Genomic DNA, 24,520 nt, shown 5'->3' with positions numbered 1-24,520 from the left:
TCTGACAGTCACCTTCTTAAAAACAAGGAGGACTCACTCACAGGTCCCATTTGCTTTGGAATTATTCCAAAAAATCTTGTGAAATGTTTGTGAGGGTCAAAGCAAATCCTTTACTTTTCACTAAGCATGTAATTTTTCTCCCTAAATTATTCCATAAAACTTATTTACAAACCAACAGAGGTTACTAAAATAAAGAAAAAAAGTCTACTTGAATTTATTTGAACAGAGCTCATCAGGAAGACTGTAACTCTTATAATAAATTGCACAGTTGTAATTGCCTAAGTTTTGCACTTTCCTATAAACAATTAGATTATCCATGGAGAGTTCAAGCACTGCATGGAATGTAATGTAGAACACTAAAAAGATAAACAAACAAACAAATCCCAACCTGTCCTCCCTTTCAGCAGCACCCCCAAAAGATCTCTACCTTGATGGAAGTATAGCTGGTAACAAAGCTTGTTCCAAAGAAAGAGGAGCAGGCACAGGTTTTTGGCTTTGGCTGTTAACATATTCCTGTTAAAAAAAGACTGGTTATTTTTTGTACTTTTGCCACCTTATTCTTGCATTCAACTGATAATACTATTGCAGGAAAAAGGCAATTATTCAAAAATGCAACTGATTAAAAATAGCTCACACTAAAAAAGCAGTAACAAGGTCAGAGATATTAAAAGTTTTCAACAGCTTATTCCCTTTTGACTTTGTTTTATGCAAAAAGCAGACTTCCCACAGCAAGGAATCTGTACTTCATAAAAAAACTTGCAATGAAAACAACACATAACCTCTGTCAGCACCCTGCTGTGAACAACTCCTTTGAGATGAGTTCTACAATTAAATTAATGAGAACTGCCTCATTAACATGAGTGAGCGCAAAGCTTAGCACCCATTCAGAACCAACATGGAGACTGTAATTATTGCTTACTCCTGCCTTACTCAAATGCCAGGATAGAGAACTTCTCCTAGGGAAAACAGTAGTGTACAAAACTCCAGTTGCTCCAGTTGCAAGACACAAATTAAAGCCCCCAGGAAGCAGGCAGGGTACTGCATGCTTGGAATTCCTGAATCCCTCAAAATTTCTCAAAAGCCAGACTCCACTCCCTACAGGTTAAAATTTACACTGTTCTGTTTTCAGGACACTGTGTTCCCTCAGTTTCTGTAAAGAATGGGAAACTAAAGAGCCACTTAACCTGCTGGTCAGGAAAACAGTTCCCTCCCAGGAAAGCTGCTTAAAAGACTTCCACAGCCTCTCACACTCTCTTCTGCTTCCAAGCCTGTGCTCATAGAACTGCAGATGCCCAGAATTAACCCCCAAAGCTCCTCGGCTTTAGAAAAACCTGCAGTGACACAACTACAGTTACACTTCTGCAAATCAGAGCTAAGGCACACTTCAACAATTTATATCATTTATCACCGTTCACACAATAAGGAACACAGGTACAAATGAGACCTGACAGAGGCTGCTGGGAAGGTACAGAGTGATTAGCATTTCACTAGATTAAGAGGGCAGATAACCCTCTTTTCCTTACACTGATCCAAGAAGAGTTGTTAACTCCCTACCAAGAATAGCCCAAGCCTTCTCCTTTGGAAGTGAATTAGTATCTATCCCTACTCCACTAATTATAATGCAGTGCAGCCGGTCACAATAATTTCATGCTGTGGTAACTGAACCCTCCAAAGCTCTCCAACCCTACTGCTTTTTCTGAGAGAAGTAGGGCAGAAAGAAGAACACCTAATTAATTTGAATAATGTTCTAGTAAGTTGCTGGTGCAGTGCTTAATCTTATTAAAGTCACACTAAAAATAAGGTATACTGTGGCAGAATACAGATTAGTGAAATGTAGATTAGTACCAGCAGATTCTGCAAAGAGATCAGAGAAAATTTAGAGTAAAGGCAGATACTACCACACTACCCCATTCCCTGGGAAACTACAGAACAGTATATGGTGAAATACTGTAGGTAACAGTTGTGAACTAATAATGAATGATGACTTTCAAAGTACAGATTTTTATGATATATAACCCATGACACTTTTATAGCTACTAATTTGCTCAGCAATTTTAAAAATCCAGCAAGAAAAATGCCCTTCCTCAACTATTGCAGATGTCATTAAATTAAACTGGAAAACAGCATTCAACTTCCTTCAACTCCAAATGTCTCTACAAAGCAAAGAATTACTAGATAGTATAAGGATCATTTTAAAGATTGCTTGTAAAACAAAGAACCCCACCAGTATGAATACTTAGACCATTTCAAAATTCATATATCCACTCTGAGACTATTTCAGCTTAATACAAATGTGTCCAAAGACTCATACATTCATCAAAAACAGGGATACTTTTGTCCTGCCAGAATGGACTGCAGCAGATAATGCTAGTGATGATAACCCACAAAGAGAAAATCAAAATAAATGCGTCCCACTACTGAAAGACCAAAAATGTCAAAACCTTCAAAAAGACCTTCAAGATACCAAACTTACTTTTAAGGAAAATGGTTGTGCAAAATCTACTCTGACACACCCATAATTCTTCCGCAGCATTCTGAAGACTCCTCTAGCTATACTCCAAAGACTTTCATTCTTCTTAGGCTTGCCCTAGAAAACACAGGTGGTTGTTTTGCTTTTCTTCCACTTTGCAATTAAAAGGTTATGTTCAAAATTAAAGTGCATGCAACAGCAGACAAAGCAAGGCCAAAGCTTTTGACACACCTTGTAACTTCAAGTAAATCTAGAGTTATTTTTCTCCATAGATATCCCCTTGAACATATTACTTGCTATGTCATGAATTTGCATTTAGAAGTGTGTCACCTGCACCTTGGCTCTCCCCATCAGAGACATTTTGTGATTCATAGCTCAACACAAACCCTGTGTCCATGGAACAGAGGATTAGCAGAACCTTTCACTATGTAACACGTTCCCCTGCACATAAGCAGAAAATCCCCTAGGCAAAACAAGTTGTTGGATTGCTCTTACCAGCTGCTCACTGTTATAGTGACCTTCAATTATGCGATCATAGGAGATTCCCACAGGTATAATTAGGACATCAGGAGTAGCATTGGAGAAGAGAGCATCCACGACCACAGACAGAAGACCTGCTCTAGCTCCAGATGTCTTTCCACTTCGAGACCGTGTGCCTTCCAAGAATATTTCTAGAAATTGCTGCTGTCTCAACAATTCTTCTATGTGCTAAATACAAAAAGATTGGAAAAGAGAACAAATAAGTATCTAATTATATTGGCAGACATATGTACAACAACATACAATTATATTTCAAATATATTGTTGGCAACCATTTCCTTTTAAAAGCATTGGAAGATCATGACTTGGCATGAGTACTTGTGAGAAAAAAAAAACAGTAATTAATTAATGCCTGACACAATCCCAGACCTATGTGGAACTGAATTTGCCTGAATAAACAAGCAGTATAATGACATTTGTTGAAAAAGCATCTCTAGCCATGGTTGATGCAGTTGATACACATTCATCTTTCCTTCTGGTTCCCCAGCACATCCCATCTTCCAAGACGCAAAAATAGCTACTACACTGAATGGCACAAATGATTACATCAACCCACCATGAACAGAGACTTCCATTGTGTTAAGTGAATCAGTGTAGAGATGCCTCACAACAAAAGACATCAGTGAAACAAGCGTAAGTTAACTCAGAGAGTATTAACTCCACATTCTTTAATAAAGGATTATGCAAGGTGGGTATCTGCTAATCCTCAAAGGGCCCGAGCATGCAATTTTCTTCATTTTATAAATTCAAACCTTCATAAAAAAAAACAAATCCCCTTTTTGCAGCATGAAATTCAAGACAAATTCAAAGCAATAAATACATCTCCAGAGTGATGGAAGTCACTTCCCCACTTGCCACCCAAGTGAAAGGCTACAAGAAAGGCAGACAAGAAATACCCACCACGTAGAGCAAAGCTCTGTACAGGAAATCCTTACGGCCGTCAGGGTTCTGATCCAGCTTCCGACGGATGAAAAATCCTCCCAGCTTGCGGATCAATGTGCTGCACACCAAAGGAGGATTATACTCATTGATTGCAGTTTGCAGGGAACTACTACACCTCCAACAAATAATTCCTTGCACACAACAGGGGTTCAAATAACTGAAATTCTTGAAGACTAAACTGTATTACACTACTTGCACATGATGGGACTCTATTTCTCTTATGAACAAGCTTCTTTACACTGTCTTGCTTCATTTCACTGCCTTGACAGGCCACTGACCAGGAGATTCTTACACACTGAGATGCTGGTGACCCATATAAGTTAACCTGAGCTGGCCCCAGTCTGTGCTGCAGGTTGCACGGCCAGCATGACCATGGTGTGCTGCACACTCCCCTCAGCTGCAGAACCAGCTCAGCCAGCTGATTTTAACAGAGCAAACAGCAGGCAGCTCCCACTTGGCACCAGCAATTACACCACCTGCATGGTTCTGCATTTATCTCATAGTAGGAAGAAGTTCTCATGAGGACATCCCTTCTGCATGACAGAAGCAATGATAAATAGGGCTGTTTTCTAGCAAGAAAATCCTTTACTGGCTCAAAAAGCCAAACAGGAGTACCCCTTTCGGCAGACAGGGTGCTACGTGTGGGACATGGGCCTGCTGAATGCTACAGAAGTCAGGGTGCCCAGTGCCTAAAGTAATGTTAGATCGTCTATGCTAAACTCTATTCTGCTGGCCCTAAGAACTAGCATTTTAATTGATAATTTATATGGATGCCTTTTTCACTGGGATTATTACAGACCAGCACCTACTGGTGTAAAACACCCTCAAAGTCAAGGTATTCCTTCCTCATAATTTCCTATAAGATCTAGGAATATCTGCTTTTTAGGTATCAAATACGCCCAAATTCTGTCTCAATGGCAAAATATTATCTAGAATACCTCAGGTTCTTCAGCCACCAGAAATATAATTTCAACACAGACTCAAATGGAATACTTTCCACAAAGTATTATTCACCCAGTGCTCTTGCTGCTCATGAGCCAGCTCACTAAACTGCATGAAGAGCTGTCCATTCACAACTCTTTCACCCACATCATATTTCCTGAAGTCACCTACCCACTTTGACACTGCAAAAAAAGTGTCAATATCCTTTCTCCTTACCCTACTAAGGTTGTAACAGAGCTTCTCAGAAGGATGTTGTGATGCTCCCTCTCTGAACATGTCATAGGAACCAAAGAAGTTCTGGCCCAATAATAGCCAGATAATTTTACACTTGGACATTCTGTGCAATAGGTCAGATCCCACCACCTCAATCTTTTTTCAAATAAGGAGAGGTTATTACCTGAAGATGGGGATGTTGAGATTGTTCCCTGCAGCTATGTAGGGTGCTTTGATGTTATGGCAGAAAAGAATGAATGTAAGAAGCAGGTAGTCAATGTGGGATTTGTGAACAGGCAAAAAGATAAGAGGCAAATTCATCTATGGTGGGGAGAGAAGGAAAAAGAAACAAGTCAGTTGGCAAGAAACACGGAATATTATTCATTTTCTTAAATCCACTGTTGAGATTGCTAGCATCATCTTATCTGAACTGATGGTATTTTTCAGTTACCATAATTGAATTTGTTTACTCCTGGTTTTTCTTCAGCTGGGACAATTGAGAGAACATTTTAGTCAACTTGTCCGTAGTCTCAGTTTTCATGGACAGTAGTTTTCAATAGTATCCATTACAGAAATAATGATTAGTACTCCCAGTTTCTGTATTTCCCAGTGTTAAACAAACAATTAAAGGGATGTGGAAAAATCCTCACTGTCACCAAAATGCTGGTATTTCTATTAGATATTAGCAAGGATTTATGAATAGTGGGTTTCCCAAACACAGTATTCAAAAAAAAAAACCCAGAAAAGAACAGGAACTTTTTTATTTGTTGAATTTATCTAATCAATATTTCTAAGGTAAATTCTGCAAGAAGAGTTAATTAATTCGGATGTTTAAAAAATGGTAGCATTTAGGCGTTTGTTTGACCAATTTCAATAAATATTGAAAAACTGGAAACAGATTGCTAGTAAGAAATACAAAAGGTTTTAATCCAAACGAAAGTAAAAGTGAAAAATCTTGACTAGATCTACTGATTTATTGCTGGCTGCCTCAACTCAAAAACCCAGCAATGATGTTGGATGTAGGTTATCTGAGATAATAATTCAGCCTGATAGTTAAAATTTGATCCTGAATCAAAGGTAAACCCAGAGTTCACATAGTATTTTAGGTTACACAACTCTGGGAGCATATATTTAATCAAGAACACTATTTCACAGTGTTCTTTTTGTACTTCAGATACAAAACTGCTCTACCTACAATTGCATTTCATACAGACTAAGTAGAACTCTCACATCATTAGAAACTCCTTCAGAAATCTTAGTGTATTTTCCCACCCTCACTTACCTCTGTTGCTGCTTTGACCATTTCTATTTGACCTCGGTGAATCTGGATATTCCAGAAGAAGCTGTTAAACAACTTCAGTAACACCCAGCCAGTCAACCTAAGGAAAAACAAACACAACTCAAAAAGTTCCATTTATTTCTGCCTCTGTTTTATATTGCTTCTGTACAACTAAAGGCAAAGCCAGTTCATCTGATAACTTATATTCAAATAAAATTACTATAAAATCCAGTTGCTAAGCAATGTTTTGCTTATCTCCCTGAGATATTTATATCTACAAATTATGATATTGAATAGGCTAATGGAAAAATTATCTTTCAGTCTATGATACTGCAGATAGCTGCTCTCGCCCACATGAGCCTGAAACAACAAATGATGCCAATGCTGGCCTAAGCGCTAGCACCAAAACTAGTTTTGGGAGAAAAGGAAAAATTTGTATTGAAACTTATTATAAGATATACTCCTTGGAAAGGCAGAGGGTTTCTGCTGCATCTGCAAATGAAGAATAACTACTATTTTATTAGCTAGCATTAAAAAGGGGATTTTTATGAAAAATGTATTTTTAGAATAATTATTATTTCTGCATCATGTGTTACAAGCTCTGTTGGTATTTCGCAGAAAGAACTTGTCCATCCTTCCACTCACTGACAGTATCAATGAGACATTTCTCTTACCTGATTAAAGCAGGTGACACATTTGCTACCATTTCCTGGAGAATTTTCCTGGCTTTTTTCTTCACTTTGTTGATAGCTTTAGGATCCGTCTGAACAAAACTACCTGGAGTACTTGGTTCAGAAGCTTCATCGACAATGGCCTTCTGGACTCTAACATTAAAAAAGTAAAGTTTATGAGACAGCCCCACAACAGAGGAGTCAAAGAGATAGAAAAAAGAGCTTGGAATGAGCTGCGTGTTACTACAGGAGTAACTTGCAAACATAAAAAGCACCCATGCTGAACTACTGTGTGTTCCAAATGCATTAAATTTAATTCAGTTTTATAAGCTCTAATTTAAGAGGCAGGTGGTGATTGAATGGGCTCAAAGGTGACTACATGAAACAGTATGTACACAATTCACAGGTACTAATATTAAGTGCCAATTTTCTGAAATGGTTAATACAGTTGAAAATTCAGGGGAACAAGTGCAATGTCATTTTTGTGAATGTTTTCTTTTTCCTGCCACAGCAATTTCACTTACCTCATTAGATAGATTTATGCAGTTGCTATTTTGAACTTCTAGTTTATTACTGCCCTTGAATTCTCAGTTTTACCAAGCCTAACAAAATTTTATAAGGGCTATTTTCCCCCTTTAAAACATACCCAAGAGACAGTAAGTGGCTTTAATACACCACGACTGTAGCACAATGCAGTCTGCTTTACTTTTCAAAGGCAACACTATCATCTTCAGATGGGACTCAAGCTTTAAAAATTCAAGAGAATTAGGAATGTTAATGTAGGCAGTGTGTGCCCTCTGACAAAAGCAGCCTCAAGGAGCAATCATGTGGTTGAATTTCTCTGTGTCCATGGAAAATTGATACGTGAACAGCTGATCAGGGACTCAAGATGCCATTTAAAATGAGGCATATGAAACAGAAAACAAGCTCCACAAAGTTAAGGCTGGGTACTCAATTCTACAGCCTTTTTCCATTTTTTGCTGCACTCTCTAGGTGTACACTCAGGGTACTCCAAAATGCTGCTTTCCTATTATTTCTGAAACATTGACAATTTCGATGACTGCAGAATTACTTCAGTGGTAATGATTTACATGAATTAGATAAACAGAAGTTTGAAGAGCTCTTGTGTAGCAATTTATTTTTCTGTGTACTGTCTGCTGTTCCCCCACTACACACCATTCATTTAGAGACTTGCAATCCTTAAACTCCCTCTTTTACTATTCCAGCAGAAATTGCAAGCTACATTCCAGAAAGGCTGTGCTAAAGATACTGCATCTTCTAGTATTTTAAACAGTCTGATTTTCAAAATTTGCAGTTTCTAAATTAAGGCATATTTTAATGTACTAATAATTTAAAAAATAGTTAATTTTGTGTCATCTTACCTGCTGCTATTCAGCACATTTTCTGTCAGATTCTTGGCAAACATACCCTTATGAACATCCCTCTCTTGCACAAAAAGGACATAACAAAAGCGTCTCGCAAGCCACCCTCTGTACCTACAAAAACATGAAGGGTATTTCAGTGTGATCTTCGAAATATTTTTCTGCCAAAAAAATAGCATTAAAAACAATTAAAAATACAATTAAGAGGCAAAAGTAAGTAAAATTTTATGAATGGCTGCCTAAAAGCATCTGTATCTTCTAGTAAATTGGCAGTATCTTCGTGTTATGGATGAAACAACCGATGCATAGCACAAAATATCTGGGGTCTGCATCCCCTCAATTCAGGGTGACAATGGCCTTAAAACACCCACAGATCACAGGAATGTAGTGAACAAACCAGGATATACATTTTGTCTGTCCCCTGGAACGAACTCGCCAGTTCAGCGAGGCCAAAAGAAGTGATAGTGTTGGTTTCCAATTTGGTGCCCCTTTCCACTGAGGAAAGTAAATGCCCAGCTAAGAGGTTTGTCAACTTCAAGGAACACCAAGTCCTCTTGGGAAAGCTGCTCACGTAAGCGCAGGGTAAACTCTCAAACACTTCTGAAAATATGTTTGCATTAGCCATCAAAACTAAACCCACTATTTTAGTTAGCTCTTCTTCCTTGTTTTCAAACACCCAGTCCTATGTGTCTTCTTCACACCTTCTCCTAGCAAAGTTTCAGCAAGAGTATAACCACAAAATAATCAGTAAATCTCACTACAAATTCAAGTGTTTAAGGTAACTTACAAAGACAGTCTCTTCTTTTCAAATTAACCCTGTCCTCTACTCTCTCAATCATACAAGCAGAAATCACCTGAGAAATTGTTATTTGGAATATCAAACATCACAGAAGATGCATGTGACAAGGAATAATGGCTTACACCCCATCCATCCCCCACAGTGGACATTCATCACTATTCCTCACCTCCCTCATTTACCAGCTCAGCAGTGGACAAGCCACCACTTACACAAACCAAACACCTGCGACCCCCAAACAGCAAAGCTCATGTGATGGGGCAGAATTAACACCTGGATGAAAAATTAAATTCTGGCAATTCCGAAGGCCAGAGCAGTAAGTTTTATGCAAAACCCCTGTCCTGAGGCCTGCTGGTGCACTGCCTGGCTGCTGCTCCAGTGAGTATCCCAAACTGAACCGTGGGTGACAAAGGTAGTGGTGGTTTCCATGCTGGAGCCCCGCCAATGTCTCGCCCGTTGTCATCACTCAAGTTACTGATCTTGGCTGTTAAACCTCTCTACCCCATTTCAGTACATTTATACATGGGTTAAAAACAGCAAGGAAAGATGAGACAGAACTTTTACACTGCAAAAGGCCAAAGCCCTTGAGTACACTGTAATTAAGATGGGTGCACATGCACGAGCCATGGGCACAGAGTGGCACAGAATAATTACACAAATATTCAGACCAACTATTTGTGCTGTCAGAGAAGACGACTGGTGACTCTGTTTTAATTGTTTTTTTCTTTCCTTTATCCCCCTTCTCTTTGGACTCTGAGAGAATTACTGACTGTTCTAGAAAGCAAAGATGCTTCTTTCTGACAATATTTTTTGGTAACTGTGAACATATCAGAACAGCACACAGCTATTTGCAGGGATCTGTCAAGGTATGAAGGCTTCTACATTCGTTTTACAGCTTAGACATAATGTAGTTTAATTGGAAAAAATCTGTTTTCTGATCACGTAGCAATGGGAAAAGACAGAAACTACAGAGAATGGACCAGTCAAGAGACACTGTAAACTGGCAGTGGTACCTCAGATAAAGGCTGTCAATACAGTTACAGCATGCTGGCAGTTAAAGAGAACCCCTCTTGCTTAGTAAGAGCAGGAAACTGTGACTATGTAGCCTCATGAGACCTCAGAACTCCATTAAAGTTGTCCATTTTCACACTATAATGACACAGTTTTCACACTATAATGACACTATATTTCTCATTATTCTGAGCTAGATGTGTTTATTTCAGAATAATCCATTAACCCATATTTTTTTCTTCTTATATTTCCAGTTCAAGTAACTTCGACCATTCAGGCATCAGACTTTTGAAACTAATTTCAAAAAAGTTAAACGGTTTTACTGTTATTTTTCTGTACTCCAAAATACAAGCTCAACTCTTAAAAACCCCACAATTACTTCAAATTTAATAAAGAACAGCCTCGAACATTAGCTTTCTCCCTCTCAAGCACACACAATGCTGCCTTTCTTCTACTCAGACACTTTGGCTCATTTCTGTCAGGCTGCTGGCCTCTCTTTGTTTGCTCTGACTCTTCAACAAACACTGCAGGACATGCTTATGCTAATAATTACTGTAAAAAAAACCTAGCAAGCATTATTAACTTTCCAAAGAACAGAATATTTTTGTTCAAATCAAGTATCTTCATCCCAGAACACAAGATATGATTCCAATTGTACAAAATCACATCTTCATTTTTTAGATTTTTTTTTCACTTATACTACACTTTTCATAAGCCGCACTCTGCTGCTGAGGCAGAGAAGAGACAGATTTATAAGAAATATTCAGGCTTAATTGCTCTAAGTGGTAATAGTCAACATCTAAATTATGAGCCAGATATGCTCAGTGAATTCAAGTGCAGCCTGAAGTCATTCTGCATAAGGGAATAAATCGGGTCCCCTCAATATTATGCTACAGATGCTGCCACTTGCACAAAAGGAGAAAGAATTTTTTTTGTGAAAAAATTCCAGGTTTTTTGTGCTACAGGTTTGACACCTACACTCCTTGTCTATAACCCCAAAGGACTTTACTCAATTCCCAAATACACACAGCCAAATTTAACAAGCACATTACTGAAGTCAGCACCAAATTTCTGCATTTTAGAACCCCAATATATATCAACTCAGTCCAGACCATAATAGAGATTTCTCTGTCATAAAATCAGAACTGTTTGAATTTTAAAAGCAATAGAAACACTTGCTACATTACCTTGTATGTGTTTCATTGATGTATATGACATTACGTAGACCCAAAGAAGGAATACTAGAATTGAAGAAGTTATCCTGTAAAACCAAGGAAAAAAAAAGACTGAAGGACTGTTTCATTACACAAAAATTGCTCTGTCTGTTACATTCATCATAACATATACAATAATGCAATGTTTTTCATTTGTACTCTATTCGAAGCCAAAACCAGAGAAGTGTTGAACCTGCCTATACAGTACACAAACTTCTAAACTGAAAATGGAATTCCAATCACTATTCCCAAGTCCAATACTTTCAAAGCATTCTCTAGGCTTTACTGTGTGATTGTACTGGTTACACTCTTCAAGCCACAACATTTCATCAGATTCTCACGTAATATAAAATAGGATTTGTCATAATAGAGAACTCCTCTTCAAGACAGAACTTTATGAAGCCACACTGGGCATAAGTGTAACCACGAGAACTTGACGCCCAGTCTGTAGCATCCAGTTTGCCAGCAGATCAAGCATCATGTAACAACAGCTCAAGGGTCAGGATATCCATCCAGTTAGGAGGCAAATCTCCACATTCCTGCACTGCCTGAACAACAAAATCAGTCCAGCCCTGTAGAGCCTTGTTACAGACTCCACATGCCAAGGCATTAACTGGGATGAGTTTAGGAGCACTTCCACAACAAATATTCCTTAGCAGGAGACCTAAATTCTACTCTTCCATAGTCCAAGTGAATACCTTGATCAAAAGGCTGATTTCTTTCTACCCAAACGATACACAGTTATAAAACTGGTACCTTGCCAGCAGTGAACTACAGCTAAAACTACTGGGACTGTACATGTCAAAGAAGACAAAAAAAGAACAGCAAAGAAGAAAGACTGTCACCAGCAACAGCAGAGCTGCAGAACAGCCTCACAACCAATTCTGCAATGGGAGTCAGGTAAGAGTAATTTGTTTGTATTTTGTTTAGGACACACCATTTGCCACAAAATTAAAATATATGACTGTCCTATGTAATTTGCAAATCGGGTAGAAATTATGTGCTACAGTGAGAGCAGAGAGTCTTCTGCTCCCTGCTAAAGCACAACTGTGCTGTACAATCAACCAGTTGTTGCTCTAAGGTCTTAAGAGAAAACTTCAATGTTACACTAACTTATTTGATTACAAACTGGTGATTTTTTGTGGATCTTATAAGCTGATGACATGCACTGCCAAAGAGAAGCAAAATTACTTACAAACTTACAGCACCTCTAGCATTCATTACACCCTTTAATGTCCCAACTTCATGAAGACAAGACAAAAAACCTAAACTAATAAAGCAGGTAGTTTTCTGCTTGGTTAGTGAACTTGATCAGTCCTCAGGAGAGCAGGAAGGAAAACGAGAGGAAGAAGCAAGACTTCCCACTCTCAGCATCGGCAAGTTGTTAATTTGATCAGCACACAGGAAATTTGCCTCATTCATTCCTTTTCCTTAAGAAAAATAATGAAAAAGGCAGCTCCAAAAAAAGTATTTGGAATCTAAAGAGAGGATTATCTTTGTTACTGTCTGTGCAAGGATGGTATTCTTTTCCTTACAGAAGACAACGAAGAGCTTAATAGGTCATGCCCCTTTCTTAAGTGGGATCTCAGGATAGTTAATTAGTCTCTTATCAAACGGACAAAATACAGAACAAAATTTTTATTTTTAAAGCATAATTCCCATTTTGAGCCTAATTACTAACAGGCTAATTACTAAATGTATAAAGCCCTAAGCTGAGGATTCACACGCACCTTTCCATAAGTCAAAATGCTTGACTTGTCTGTCTGAAACTGTCTCAGTTTATCTAATTGTTTGTCTTGTTGCCCAGATCATACACAGCCTTCACAGTACATCTGGATTTCTATACCACATTTGTATGTCATTGCTGCAATTTTCTGTTCTGGCACAGGAACAAAGTGAAATAACAACTTCTTTTTGGTCAAAGAGAGAAGCAAATTTTCCCTCTAGCCCAGCCAATGAAGGTGTAACTGAATGCAATCGAAAGCCCGGGGTGTACACACAGCCAAATTACATGACGAACTGTTTGCAAACTGTTTTGTGCCATTTTGCATCTTGAGCTTACAGAAAGACTGCCCAATGCAGTTTAATAAAGTTCACATTTTAAATCAGCTTGCACAACCTCTCTAGAGCCACCATCTTGACACTGTTCCCAGCAGACAAATATCCCCACTATCACAACTGGCAGTCCTTGTTTCCAGGCTGGGCAGAGGTAAGGCATTAGCCAGGTGTAGAAAATTAACTTGTTTTCTCAAGTACAGGACTGAGCAAGTTGCAAAGGAAGCATATTGCTTATCTGTCCTGTGGCTAGAGAATTAAAGTGTCCTAAAAGTAAACTTTCACACTTTGATATGCTCCAAATTCCCATTATCAGTCTAACACATCAGATAACTTTGCTATCCCATTTCCCAGTAATAATTCTGAGGAGCTGGAGAGTTTTGTGCATGGAAGAAGTCCGCACTGATGAGAGGTGTGAGACTAAGCATCAAAACAGGTGTGTGCCATCCTTTAATTCCACGACAAATTAAACATAACCGCAAACAACAGCAAAAAACCACAGCACTTGATGATGTAAAAACATTGTGACCTTAATTCTGAAAGTCAGGAAACTACTGCAACTTCATTAGGCTGCAACTATGCATTATTGTCAAACATAATCCATCCCATAATCTTCTTACCCGGCTCTGGGGAGTGCATACATAGCAGCATCGTCCCACAAACGGCCTTTTCCTGCTCAGCAGAGCCTCCTTCCATCTTAGAGTGGCCGATCGGAACAGCGTGGGACGAGAGTTACACTCCCCCTGCAGAACAAAAGATCACTGTGTAAATAGGCACAAATACGTGTTCTGCTGTGTATGTGAAAGCTTTGAGGAAGAGGAGTTGCCAGACACACACAAAAAAAAAGACCCCTCAGTTACCTAGAGCACAAATTTTCCCAACGTTTTTCTGAAGTTTAAAAAGACATAAAGCAAAATCTCAGTGTTGTACTTACATATGTAAGCACTGCTGCATGGGCTGACACACAAAATTTTAAAAGGAATGATAACTGTAATTAAGAAACACCAAAGAAACTGCCAGCTGAGAAAACTGATGGAATTTCACAGCACATTCTCAATAATGTAAGGGTGCTTGCAATATGAGCAATGTATTTTAAGATTCAACTGAATATCACCCTGTAAAATTGCAAGAAGACTCAATGTATCCAAAATATTAACTCCATGGACTCTGTAGGCACTTTCAGCAGTTTCATGCAGAGTGATATGAAAAAGGAACCCCTGTGCCTTCTGTCTATCTGAAGATTACAGAACAAAAAAATCCAGCATGACTGCATTCACAGAACTCATTCTCTATGTTAGGACATAATGCAAAAATTGTAGTTAAGTGTATTTTCAAAGACCTTGATTGCTTCCAATAAAGTCTACTGAATTACTGCTTATCTGAGAATGAGAACTGGGTTGCCATTTTTAAACCATAAATTTTACTCGAAGTTACTTCCCAGTATTAAAACAGAAGTTACAGAAACAAACCAAACCCAAAATGTTGTTTGAAATAGAACTCTTTAAGTGGAAGAGCAGCAGGGTAGAACCAAGATTGGAAGACACAAATACAGATCATCACATACTCAGCCCAGTGAGAAACTCCCAGAAAGTCAAAAGCAATGCTGAACGTGCTTAAGAACTAAATTGTACATGTATCACATTTGGCAAGCAGCATGAACTGGCAAATATTCCAAGGTTAAATCTTCCATCTGAAATAAACAGGTATCAAGATGCTAAGCCGGCCATAATCCCTCTTTTATCACCTTCTTTAATGTTAACTCCAGAACAAACCAACTTTGTAAAAATGCCTTCTCCCTTCTGCTTGCGTCCAACCCCTGATGTACCACTCCAGCATTTTCTTACAAAACCTCCTTTCTATCTCTTCTGACTTGCCTGCCCTTATTCCACTTTCTTGAAGACCTCATGGTTACTGCAGCTTGCTGTTCCATGGAACTTTGATCTAGCTAGATAGAAATCCCAGCTGCCAAGACATCTGCCCTTTCCCTCAACTCTGACCATGTTTCCAATTCTTCTCCTGTATCAAGTTCAAACCCCTCCTCTCCAGATCCATGTCTAACTCCTCCTGACCTAAGCTGCTAAACCACCACTCCAGGCCCCATGTGGCTCTTTTGGCTCCACCCAGACCACTCTGTTCAGTGCCTCCTTTGTCCCCTCCAAATCCCAAGACTCACTCAATGGAGGACACAGACTTTTAATAGGCTCCTTATTTATATCCACCAATTTTTTTCTGCTTCCTGGACTGCATAGAAAGCTCCAGCTCCAATGCCTTTGTGACTGTGCAACTTCAGCATCAAGCTCCTTTTCACCTGCACGCTTCAAACTACATCACCCAGCAGAGCAACAAGCTTCCTATTTGACTTTCTGTTTGGCTACTCCAGAACGGGATTCTGTACATTTACTGCTATATAAAATGATTAGCAACATCACTCCAGAAGACTGTAAGACTATCAATAGATTTTGACAGGATTTTTCTTTTCAAGCAACATTATTTTTCAGGACAGAATTGAACTGCTGTTGCCCCCTTACATTGCAAAATAAATTTAAACCAAACTGTATCATGCAGGAGAGATATAATTCCTTATCTTCATTCTTCACAACAATAAAAAGTCCACCTTCAACTTGAAGAAATAGTAAGATAAATACAGACAGTAGTATTCCCCATTTTTACTTACCCACTCTTCACTGGAATGCTTACACCTACTGATGCTGCAATCTGCTGAGGTGGACAAATAGGAAACATCTATTGTTCCAAGGGACAAAGCAGTTTCATCCATGACACAGGAATTGAACTAAAGATCACAAACTGCAAAAATAATAACATGTGCATATATATTCCTTTTATCCGTATATTCATTTATTTACATGGATGCAACATTTATATGCATGCACAGAAACACACACCTAATTTCAGTAATGGGCATCTAACAATAAATTAGCAAACCGGTATTTTTTCACCCTTCAGTAAAAGTTCAGTTCCAAAGACACTTCCTCACAGCTAAAAACCAGCATGATTTTAATATGCTAAAAACCCCCAGCACATCAGACTTCCATAAACACAGCACACCAATCAGCTTCGTGCATGCTCTTCTCTCCCTGCTCTTCTTCCCGTAACAGGTCACTACAGTCCCTTTGTAATTTTCCACTCTTCTTTACTGCATGGTTTAAACGCTGCAGCCGTAAAGATACACGTCTGGCACTACCATAAGTTTACTATTCTCTTGCACTCTGTGACTTTGGTCTTTCATAATTTGCTTCTCAAGGACACCTATGATCTACAAAAACTGTCATTAATGTCCCCACCTAATCCTATCTCACAGTATATTTTATGTGTCTGGTCTAGCTGTAGTCCAACCAGTTTGCAAATTCCTTGGGAAGAAGGAGTGCTCTATAAAAAAGCACACCTCTAAATGTGAACACACTGCTGGCAAGTGATATTTCGGTCTTGTGGGATAAAAGAGCAGCAAAGAAATCCAAACTTGAATTATTACTTCGAAATGGAAGTTTTGTTGCTTATATAATGAGCACAGTAAATAATTCTCCCTTGGCCAAAGACAAAAGGAAGGGCAAACATACTAAAACAATTTAGTGTTGTACAGTGTATTTAAAAAGACTACAAATTAAATTGCTTTGTTATTGAAAGCCACTGGAATAGGAATCCCACCACTTTAACCAAGAGAAACTGTAAGGAGGCAATTCCTCCTCTTCCATCTGTCACTGCAAGGAAACTTCTATCATGGCCAAGCTGTGGGCCATCAAGAATGAGACTGTTCCCATCCAGCATGCTAAGCTAACATCTGCAACAGCAAGACCTAAAACTTTAGTCCAACGTTTTTGCCTTTTTTAGTGCCTTCCCCAAGCTGCCACAAACCCATCCCGTAATACCCGCACGCAGAGAGCTCCCACCCGCTACAAACTGGAGCCCGAGCCAGTATAACCATGCAGACCATGGATATCCTTGCACAGCCTAAGTACCTAAGTCATCCCTTTATCTTTGCTGGCTCCTACATTCAATCCGCCTTTTATTTAAATCAGTCCTCAGGCAAATTACTATCTAACCCTCCCAATAAATACAAAAAAAACCAGCCTAGAAACCTCAAACGCTGGAACCGAAATGCGTCCCCCTCGTGCTCAAGGTGACCTTGGCTGCACCAAGTATACACCAAAGATGAACTTTTAAAAACACGCAATTAAAAGCCCGTTTGAGCAGCAGCAGCAGCAGCAGCCGCATACCTACCTGTGAGCCAACCCGCCCCCCGAGCGCCCGCTCCCCGCTGCGGCGCTGGCGCTGTTCACCTGCCGGCCACCGCCATCCCCGCGGGCTCCAGCAGCGCTCCGGGCTCACCAGGGCTCTCTCGGCAGCGCTCCCGGCTCCAGCCCCGCCGCTCACCAGACCTGCTATAAATAAAACCGCGGCGCTGAGCGCGGTGGGGGTGCGCAGCGCCCCGGGCACCGCCGATGCCAAGGGGCCGCCCCGCGCCTCCCCGGCCGCCGCGAGGGGCGGGCGCCGGCCGCGGGCAGCCACCGGCACCGGAGCCCCGCGGGGACGGCCGAGGCTCCCCTGCCCCACCTGGCCCCGCGCCCGCCGCCTGGCCCGCGACGCCCCTCAGCCGGCCCGTGCCCCCCGCGCCGCCGCCGCCGCCGCTGCCCCGCCGGCCGCCCGCGCTGCCGGGGCCCCACCGCCCCTCCCGCCACGCGGCAGCCGCTGCGCTGCCCCGCCCCGCCGCCGGGGGCAGCACCGCCCGCGCGGCCCGGCCCGCGCCGCCGCCGCCCGCCGCCTGCCCCGCGGGCGCTGCCCGCTCCGCTCCGCGGCGCGTCTCTGTGCTCCCTGCCGGGGCCCGGGCCCGCACTCGCCGCGGCTCCGCTGCTGCCCCAGCCCTCCCGCCGGGCCCGCGGCGGCGCCGCGCCTGACGCGACTTCCTGAGCGCCCGGCCATGCCCGGCCCCGGCGCTGCCCTCCCGCCCTCGCAGCCCTCGCACCGCCGCGGGGCCCGTGCCCGGCCCTGCCCGGAGCCGCCCCGGCGCTGCTGCGGCCGCCGCGTGGTTCAACAGCCCCTTCCACCGCCCCTCTCCCCAGCCCAGAAAGAGCAGCGACTCACGGCTCTTTAGCTCTCAAATCTGAGCTGCGAAACACCAAAACGCTGAAAAAGTGATTTGAAATTGTGTGTTAATGGGTTTGCAGCGACTCAAGAGTTGCCGCAGAGAACAATTGCGGAAATTTCGGGACAGGTATCGATCTGCCTGCCCGGCCTTGCAGCAGTGCCAGTTTGCCTTCTACTGAGCGCAAAAGTAAATGTTGATTGAGATTGCTGCACATAACCAAACAAGGGCGAGAATATCTTTTGGCTTTGGCATTCTTGGGCTATTTAAAGACAGTTTCTCTGTGGCTTGAGTTACAGCCCATCAGGAAGGCTCGTGCCTACATTTCTTCTTTGAAAGTCCAAATCAGAGCAGTGCAATACAGGAATAAAGGGACAAAATAAAATATACCGCTTATATTAATGCAAATACTCTGCTTAGAGATTTAAGTGGCGCAAGGTGTTAGTTTTCCCCTTAAGGCCTTCCTTCTAGATGTTGTTTTGAAATTATTACAGATGAGAATTGTAAAGTAAGAATTAAAACTGCCTTTCACACATAAAAGAAAATGCATGAGACGTGATAGACAGAAACATAACTGCTGCATGCATAGGGGAACTGCCCTAGTTCCCACAACGGAGTGCCTCCAGGGAATACCACTGGAGTATTAGAGCTGGTAGTTTACAGAGAGCATTTTGCAGTTTATGGGTCAGAAGGGATTTTGAGTATGAATTTCCCTCCTTTAGCAAGGAAAAAAAAATATTGCGTTGCAACGTGGATGTTGGAATAAAAGACACCTAATTTTCAAATTAAAAAATACAAGATATGAGCTAGTGAAATGTACAACTCATATAAAGTTTGTATTTCTGTGCAATAAGCAGTCCAGTATTTGTGCATATCAAAGAGTTTTCTAAAACGTCACCTTTTGTATAAGGAAAGGACAATCTGTAATTGTATTTCTTAGACCACATTCACGTACTAAAGTTTTCATCCAGTTTTCTCATAATCTGGGGCACGAATTTCAAATTTGTCAATTCTGGTGAAGGAGAAGCAGGTGAAGTAGTGCCAAACACCCACTTTCTAGTTTTGGTCTTGCAAAGGAACATACCCAGAATGTCTGGCCACTTCTAAAATACAAGCCCTTAGCTGTCCAGCTTTATAACAAAGCTTTTGACTTGACCTCAACTTTTTCTTGGAGTGATTTGTTGGAGGTCAGTTGGGAAAGAGGGAGCAGATTCTGCTTTCAGCTGTCTCTGCTGCAGCTAAGAGCAGATTTGTAGCTGCTTCGCTAATCAGAGCCAAGCCAAGAGGCCGTAAATGTTTCACCGACAGTCACAGTGCTACTGTCACCTCTGTGCTCCCTGTCCCTACACCCTCCCCTCGGCTTTGCTTGCTCGGTGAGCATCTCATTGCCTTAGAGGAAGCCAGAGAAGGAAACGCCTTCTTTGATCTGGTGACCAGCAGCAGGGCCACATCCCACACTCCGGGTTGCGTGGTGTTTGACCCAGGGGTGTTGGAAGCATCAGGAAAGTGAAATCCAGTGTTACATCCCGTGTTTTTGTAACTCCCTTTGTATAAGGAGTTGATCACAGAAGCAAAGTCCCAATAAAATGCTGCAGCCCACATCCTGATCATTGCTTCCAGCATGAGTCTATGAGGGAAGTTAGAGCTTGAATCATCTTAGAAATCACATTGGAGGAGATGATTCAAGAGCTGGATTGCATGAAAACTGAATATGGCAGAAATGGCAATGAATGCTTATATATCGAGTTTAAGAAAATGCAGGAAACATAAGGGCATTAAAATTCTTACTAATGTCAAATAATTTAATTAATTCACTGCATTTGTGTTATTTGGGAACTTCTTAGGAGGCACTGTATAAAAGACCCTCAATACTGTTACACACAATTTAACCTTCTCTAGGTGTGGAATCACACTGATTTTCTTTTTTTCCCCCTTCCATTTATAAAAATAGGAGATCAAAGAGGGCACTTGTTTTCAGTGTGCTATGGTGTAACTCAGAGCAAACTCTCAGCCCCTGAGTGTAAAGCCAGCTTGTCTGCTTTGCTTCCCACTATAAAAGATGAACTATAGTACACTTAAAACCTAACATGGAGCTTTGGACGTGTTTTTTCATTGTACACTTTTATACTGGTATATTTTTTCTGGTTGCAAAAGAGTTATTTCTGTGATATAAGTAACACAAAAATTAGAAGAAAAGCTTCAGTGGCTTTATCATAATTTTGTGCAGTCTCTAGGGTCTGATTTTAGTATCATTTATAAGAAAACTTATTAGGCTATGGTTTCATAACTGTAACTTTATAACTGTTATAATACTGTTAGGTATTGTTTTGAAAGGGATAGTAAATAGATACAGTGTTTTACTTAAAGGTAGTGGTTCTGTGTAATAATGAAAGAATGTTTCCTGTATGACTGTAGAGCAGTTTCCCCATTTTTCTAGCCTTAAAACATTCTTGGCTTATTGTAAAATAAATCCAGAGGTAATTTCATCACTCATTTGTAAAGGATCCTGAATTAGTCTAATGGGAATTGTAGCTTAGCAAGATCTTTTTTACACTTGTATAAATCCTCAGGCTCAGTAGTAAAATCTCATTTCAGTATTGAAAGCCTGATGGTGATGTTGTGTTGCCATGGAATCAAGCAAATAGGAAAAATTTTGGAATGCCCTGAAGGAACAGACTTTCAGAGCTGCATGTGCTCCAAAAAGCCCAAATACCGCTGAGTTTCACTTCCAGAAAAGGGAGATTCTATCCTGCTTCCATTGAAGCCAATGGGAGGCTTGCCACTGATCTCAGTAGGAGCAGGAGCATGCCTGAGTTTTGCAATCCATCTTTTTAAAGTCCTCAAACTGAAGTGTTTGCCGTGCCAATGAGTCCGGGGAAGTGATTTGCATACGATGGCAAATGAGCAGAACCCCGGCTTTGTGTGAATAAGCTGCTGACCACATTCGTGCATAGCAGCCCGCAGAGGAGAAAGAGCTGGCAGGACTCTTTTTTTCTGAAATAATGATTAGTCCTTCCTATGTTTAAATTCCTCATGAAGCTTCCAGTGGAGTTCAACAAAGTACCTGTTTGCTGGACAATTCTGTGCAGAGGAGGAGGGAGCAGGGACAAGGGGGCTTCTTTTTACATCGGCTCTACCCTGGGTCTGTTCTCTGAGCTCATTTCTAGCGATTCCCATGATGTCACTTTTAGTAATGGAGACATGTTTACAAAAGAGTACACAGCATCCTCTTTAAAAAGAAACTTTCAACTTGGGGAGCGTTACAAAAGTTAGGAAACCAAAAACTGTGTGAGGAGGGAGTAAAGATCGAGACAAAGGTTCTTTGTTTGCGGTGACCGAACTTGACCTCACATGACTATGAACAATAATGAATATGCGGTTTGGCAGTGGCAGAACTCAGTCTCAGCAGTATTGCCTTTGGTATACAATATATTAAGAGCATTTGAGGGTGGCAAGTGGCCACGAAGTGGGCCGATAAGATTGTATGTAAAAATGGTTTGGGTATACTTTATATTGCCTTTCAAGACAAATGATTTTTTTTTCTTTTCTATTTCATCCCCCTTATCTTGAGAACAGATAAAAATTCATTAAGAGTACAGTGACTCTCTCCTATGTATTATATTGTGTTTCTGTAATATTTTAAAAGATAAGGGCATTTTAGCCCAAGCTGCTCCTAGCTTTTCTCTTGAACTTGTTACTCACATTAGAACAAAAAAGGCTTTTGTTCTGACAGAAAGATCCAGTATAATTAACTAGGTTAAAACCAGTATAACTAACTTTTACACTTTCAAACTTACCATCATTTTTCTATCAAAAAATTACACTCACAGCTGTGTTTTGGACAAATCAGAAAATCCTAACTATCCAAAGGTATTTTCCAGCATTTTAAATTTAGCAATGCAGAATTGCAGAATTTGGAACAAGATTCTGCCATACTCCTGCCTTGAGCAATTATCTGCCATAACAATGCAGGCTTCCCCCTGCCTGCTGTGAGCAAGGGGGATGTGTTATAAGGCTGGTTACACTTTTCCAGTTTTGTTTCTTGAGGATATTTGCAAAGTTGACATTCTATCCAAGAGCTGATTTTATGTGAAAAAACAACAGATGAAGCAACTAATTCACTGCATGTAGGCCCTAAATACTGTTGGATATTCCAAATTATTATCCATTTGTAAATCATTAAGAATTGGTATGTGTGGGGGACTCTGGTGTTTATAGGATACATTGCATTTGCAGGTATTTCAAGTTTCACTAATAACTTTATTGTCAGGCCCAATACATTTGTACTTGTCCACTTCTCTGCAAAAAGTAAAGACTTTCTTCTCATCTAGTTCCCTCTCCAGGAATCCAGAACTGCTTTCTGCCCTTCCAAACAAGAAACCAAGGAATATAACAGAAAACAGGGAAATCTAAGAACTAAGGGCATTATGGGCCATTCTGAAAAAAATGGCATCTCATAGAAAAAATCACAAAATCGTGATCTTATCAAATTTGCTTATGTGATTCATCCTTGAGTCATAGAACTGAATTGTTCTAGAATAACACAACCCCTAATTATTATGAGGTTCTAGGCAAGCGTTTCATCAGTAAGGATGGCAAAAGGAGGCACTTTTCACTGCTCAGGTTCACTCTGTTGTGCAGCTGCTGGCTTTAGAAGGACTTGTCACATCTTGTAAAGTATTGTAGATATGGGAGGTTGGGATCACAGACAGCTCTTTCAACAACAGTGCACAAGAGGCTTTGCAAGAGATTGTGTGACCCAGGTGTTGAATCACATGATATCCCACCTCTCATTTTCAGCTATTTGGGGCCATAATCAAGGCACTGCTGGGTGGGACACTGGAAGAGTCTTAATGCTTTTGCTGTGAAAGACACAAGACCTGATGGTTGGGAAATTTTCATGGAATTTTGGAGACATCTCCTGAAACAACTTGGGTGAGTTATGAAAGTGCCTGGGCATCAGTTCTGCTCTGATGCAACGGTCCTCATGCAGTCTGCCATATATTCCAATGAAGGATTTACACTCCAAATATTTTCCAGTCCTTTATATGATTATCTCTTATACATGAACAGAGAGACACCTCCAAAGGGCAACACTCCCTGCTCCCCAATTTATCCAAGCAAACAAATTGGATTTGTTGATTTTGGGCTTTGCAAAAAGCACAAAGGAATTAAAATTCCCCATAGATGTCTAGATATATTTCCTATTTGTGAGTCAGTCTCGCTAAAAAGTAGGTCTTCAGGCTTCAGTTTACCATAGGTATATAGAATTAATTTTATGTAACTGAAATTTTATCTATGAACACAATCCATAAAAAGTAAACTGTAAATGTTGTCTCAGCATGACAAAACTAACTGAGAACCCTGACAAAAAACAGTTTTTTGCTTTTGGCTTTCTCTCTGCACTAATCTGGCTACACCAGTTGTTACATTCCAATTCTGACACTCAAATCATGTTGAGCAATTTTCCCACAGTGTGTTTCCCAAACAAAGGCATTTTTCCCACTCCCACTTATGTGTCTCTTGCATCTGGGAACTGCAGAAAAATGTCCTTAAATCCTAAGACCCAGCCAACCATTGAACTTGTATTGCAGTGCTAGATTTCAATAACGGTGGTGATCATTTGACCAAAATGATACCAATTGACCCAGCAAAAACATACTTTTTCAGTTACTAAATTACAGATATTCAACTCATATCATGATAAAATCTTACACAGGTTTTTTTTTTTCACTGTTTGAAGCATAACCTAATACTTTCCTAAGCACCTTATACCTTCATGAGAACAGAAATCTTTTTATTTGTATACCCTAAACTCTTAAATTGCCTAATTATTGTGGGATATTCACCTGAAGTGGCAGAGGCCTTGAAAAGGGTATCATCTCTTCCTAGGAGATGATGTTTTTG

The 24,520-nt window shown here is 40.5% G+C and overlaps 1 protein-coding gene across 2 annotated transcripts in view; it reads right to left on the bottom strand.

Moving 5' to 3' along the window:
• The window catches only part of GPAM (glycerol-3-phosphate acyltransferase, mitochondrial), a 71,665-nt gene that overhangs the window by 11,362 nt on the left and 35,783 nt on the right, over positions 1-24,520 (bottom strand). Inside the window, exons 1-13 of one of the 2 annotated variants that reach the window (XM_066190929.1) lie at positions 18,085-18,118; positions 17,752-17,912; positions 16,190-16,320; positions 14,136-14,258; positions 11,434-11,507; positions 8,440-8,553; positions 7,061-7,210; positions 6,390-6,486; positions 5,292-5,428; positions 3,911-4,010; positions 2,966-3,178; positions 2,474-2,587; positions 428-513 (exon numbers count right to left, since the gene is read on the bottom strand). In XM_066190929.1, the coding sequence (XP_066047026.1) occupies positions 428-513; positions 2,474-2,587; positions 2,966-3,178; positions 3,911-4,010; positions 5,292-5,428; positions 6,390-6,486; positions 7,061-7,210; positions 8,440-8,553; positions 11,434-11,507; positions 14,136-14,258; positions 16,190-16,291 (1,310 nt within the window). In that variant the 5' untranslated portion in view covers positions 16,292-16,320; positions 17,752-17,912; positions 18,085-18,118. Of the gene's footprint in view, positions 1-427; positions 514-2,473; positions 2,588-2,965; positions 3,179-3,910; positions 4,011-5,291; positions 5,429-6,389; positions 6,487-7,060; positions 7,211-8,439; positions 8,554-11,433; positions 11,508-14,135; positions 14,259-16,189; positions 16,321-17,751; positions 17,913-18,084; positions 18,119-24,520 lie in introns of those variants that run through there. The other variant, XM_066190928.1, reaches the window with a different exon arrangement.

This window comes from Chamaea fasciata, unplaced genomic scaffold, assembly GCF_029207755.1.
Source record: "Chamaea fasciata isolate MVZ Bird 193981 ecotype frontalis unplaced genomic scaffold, bChaFas1.0.hap1 SCAF_9, whole genome shotgun sequence".
Classification (NCBI taxonomy): domain Eukaryota; kingdom Metazoa; phylum Chordata; class Aves; order Passeriformes; family Sylviidae; genus Chamaea; species Chamaea fasciata.
This window is presented reverse-complemented; position numbering and strand designations above follow the sequence as displayed.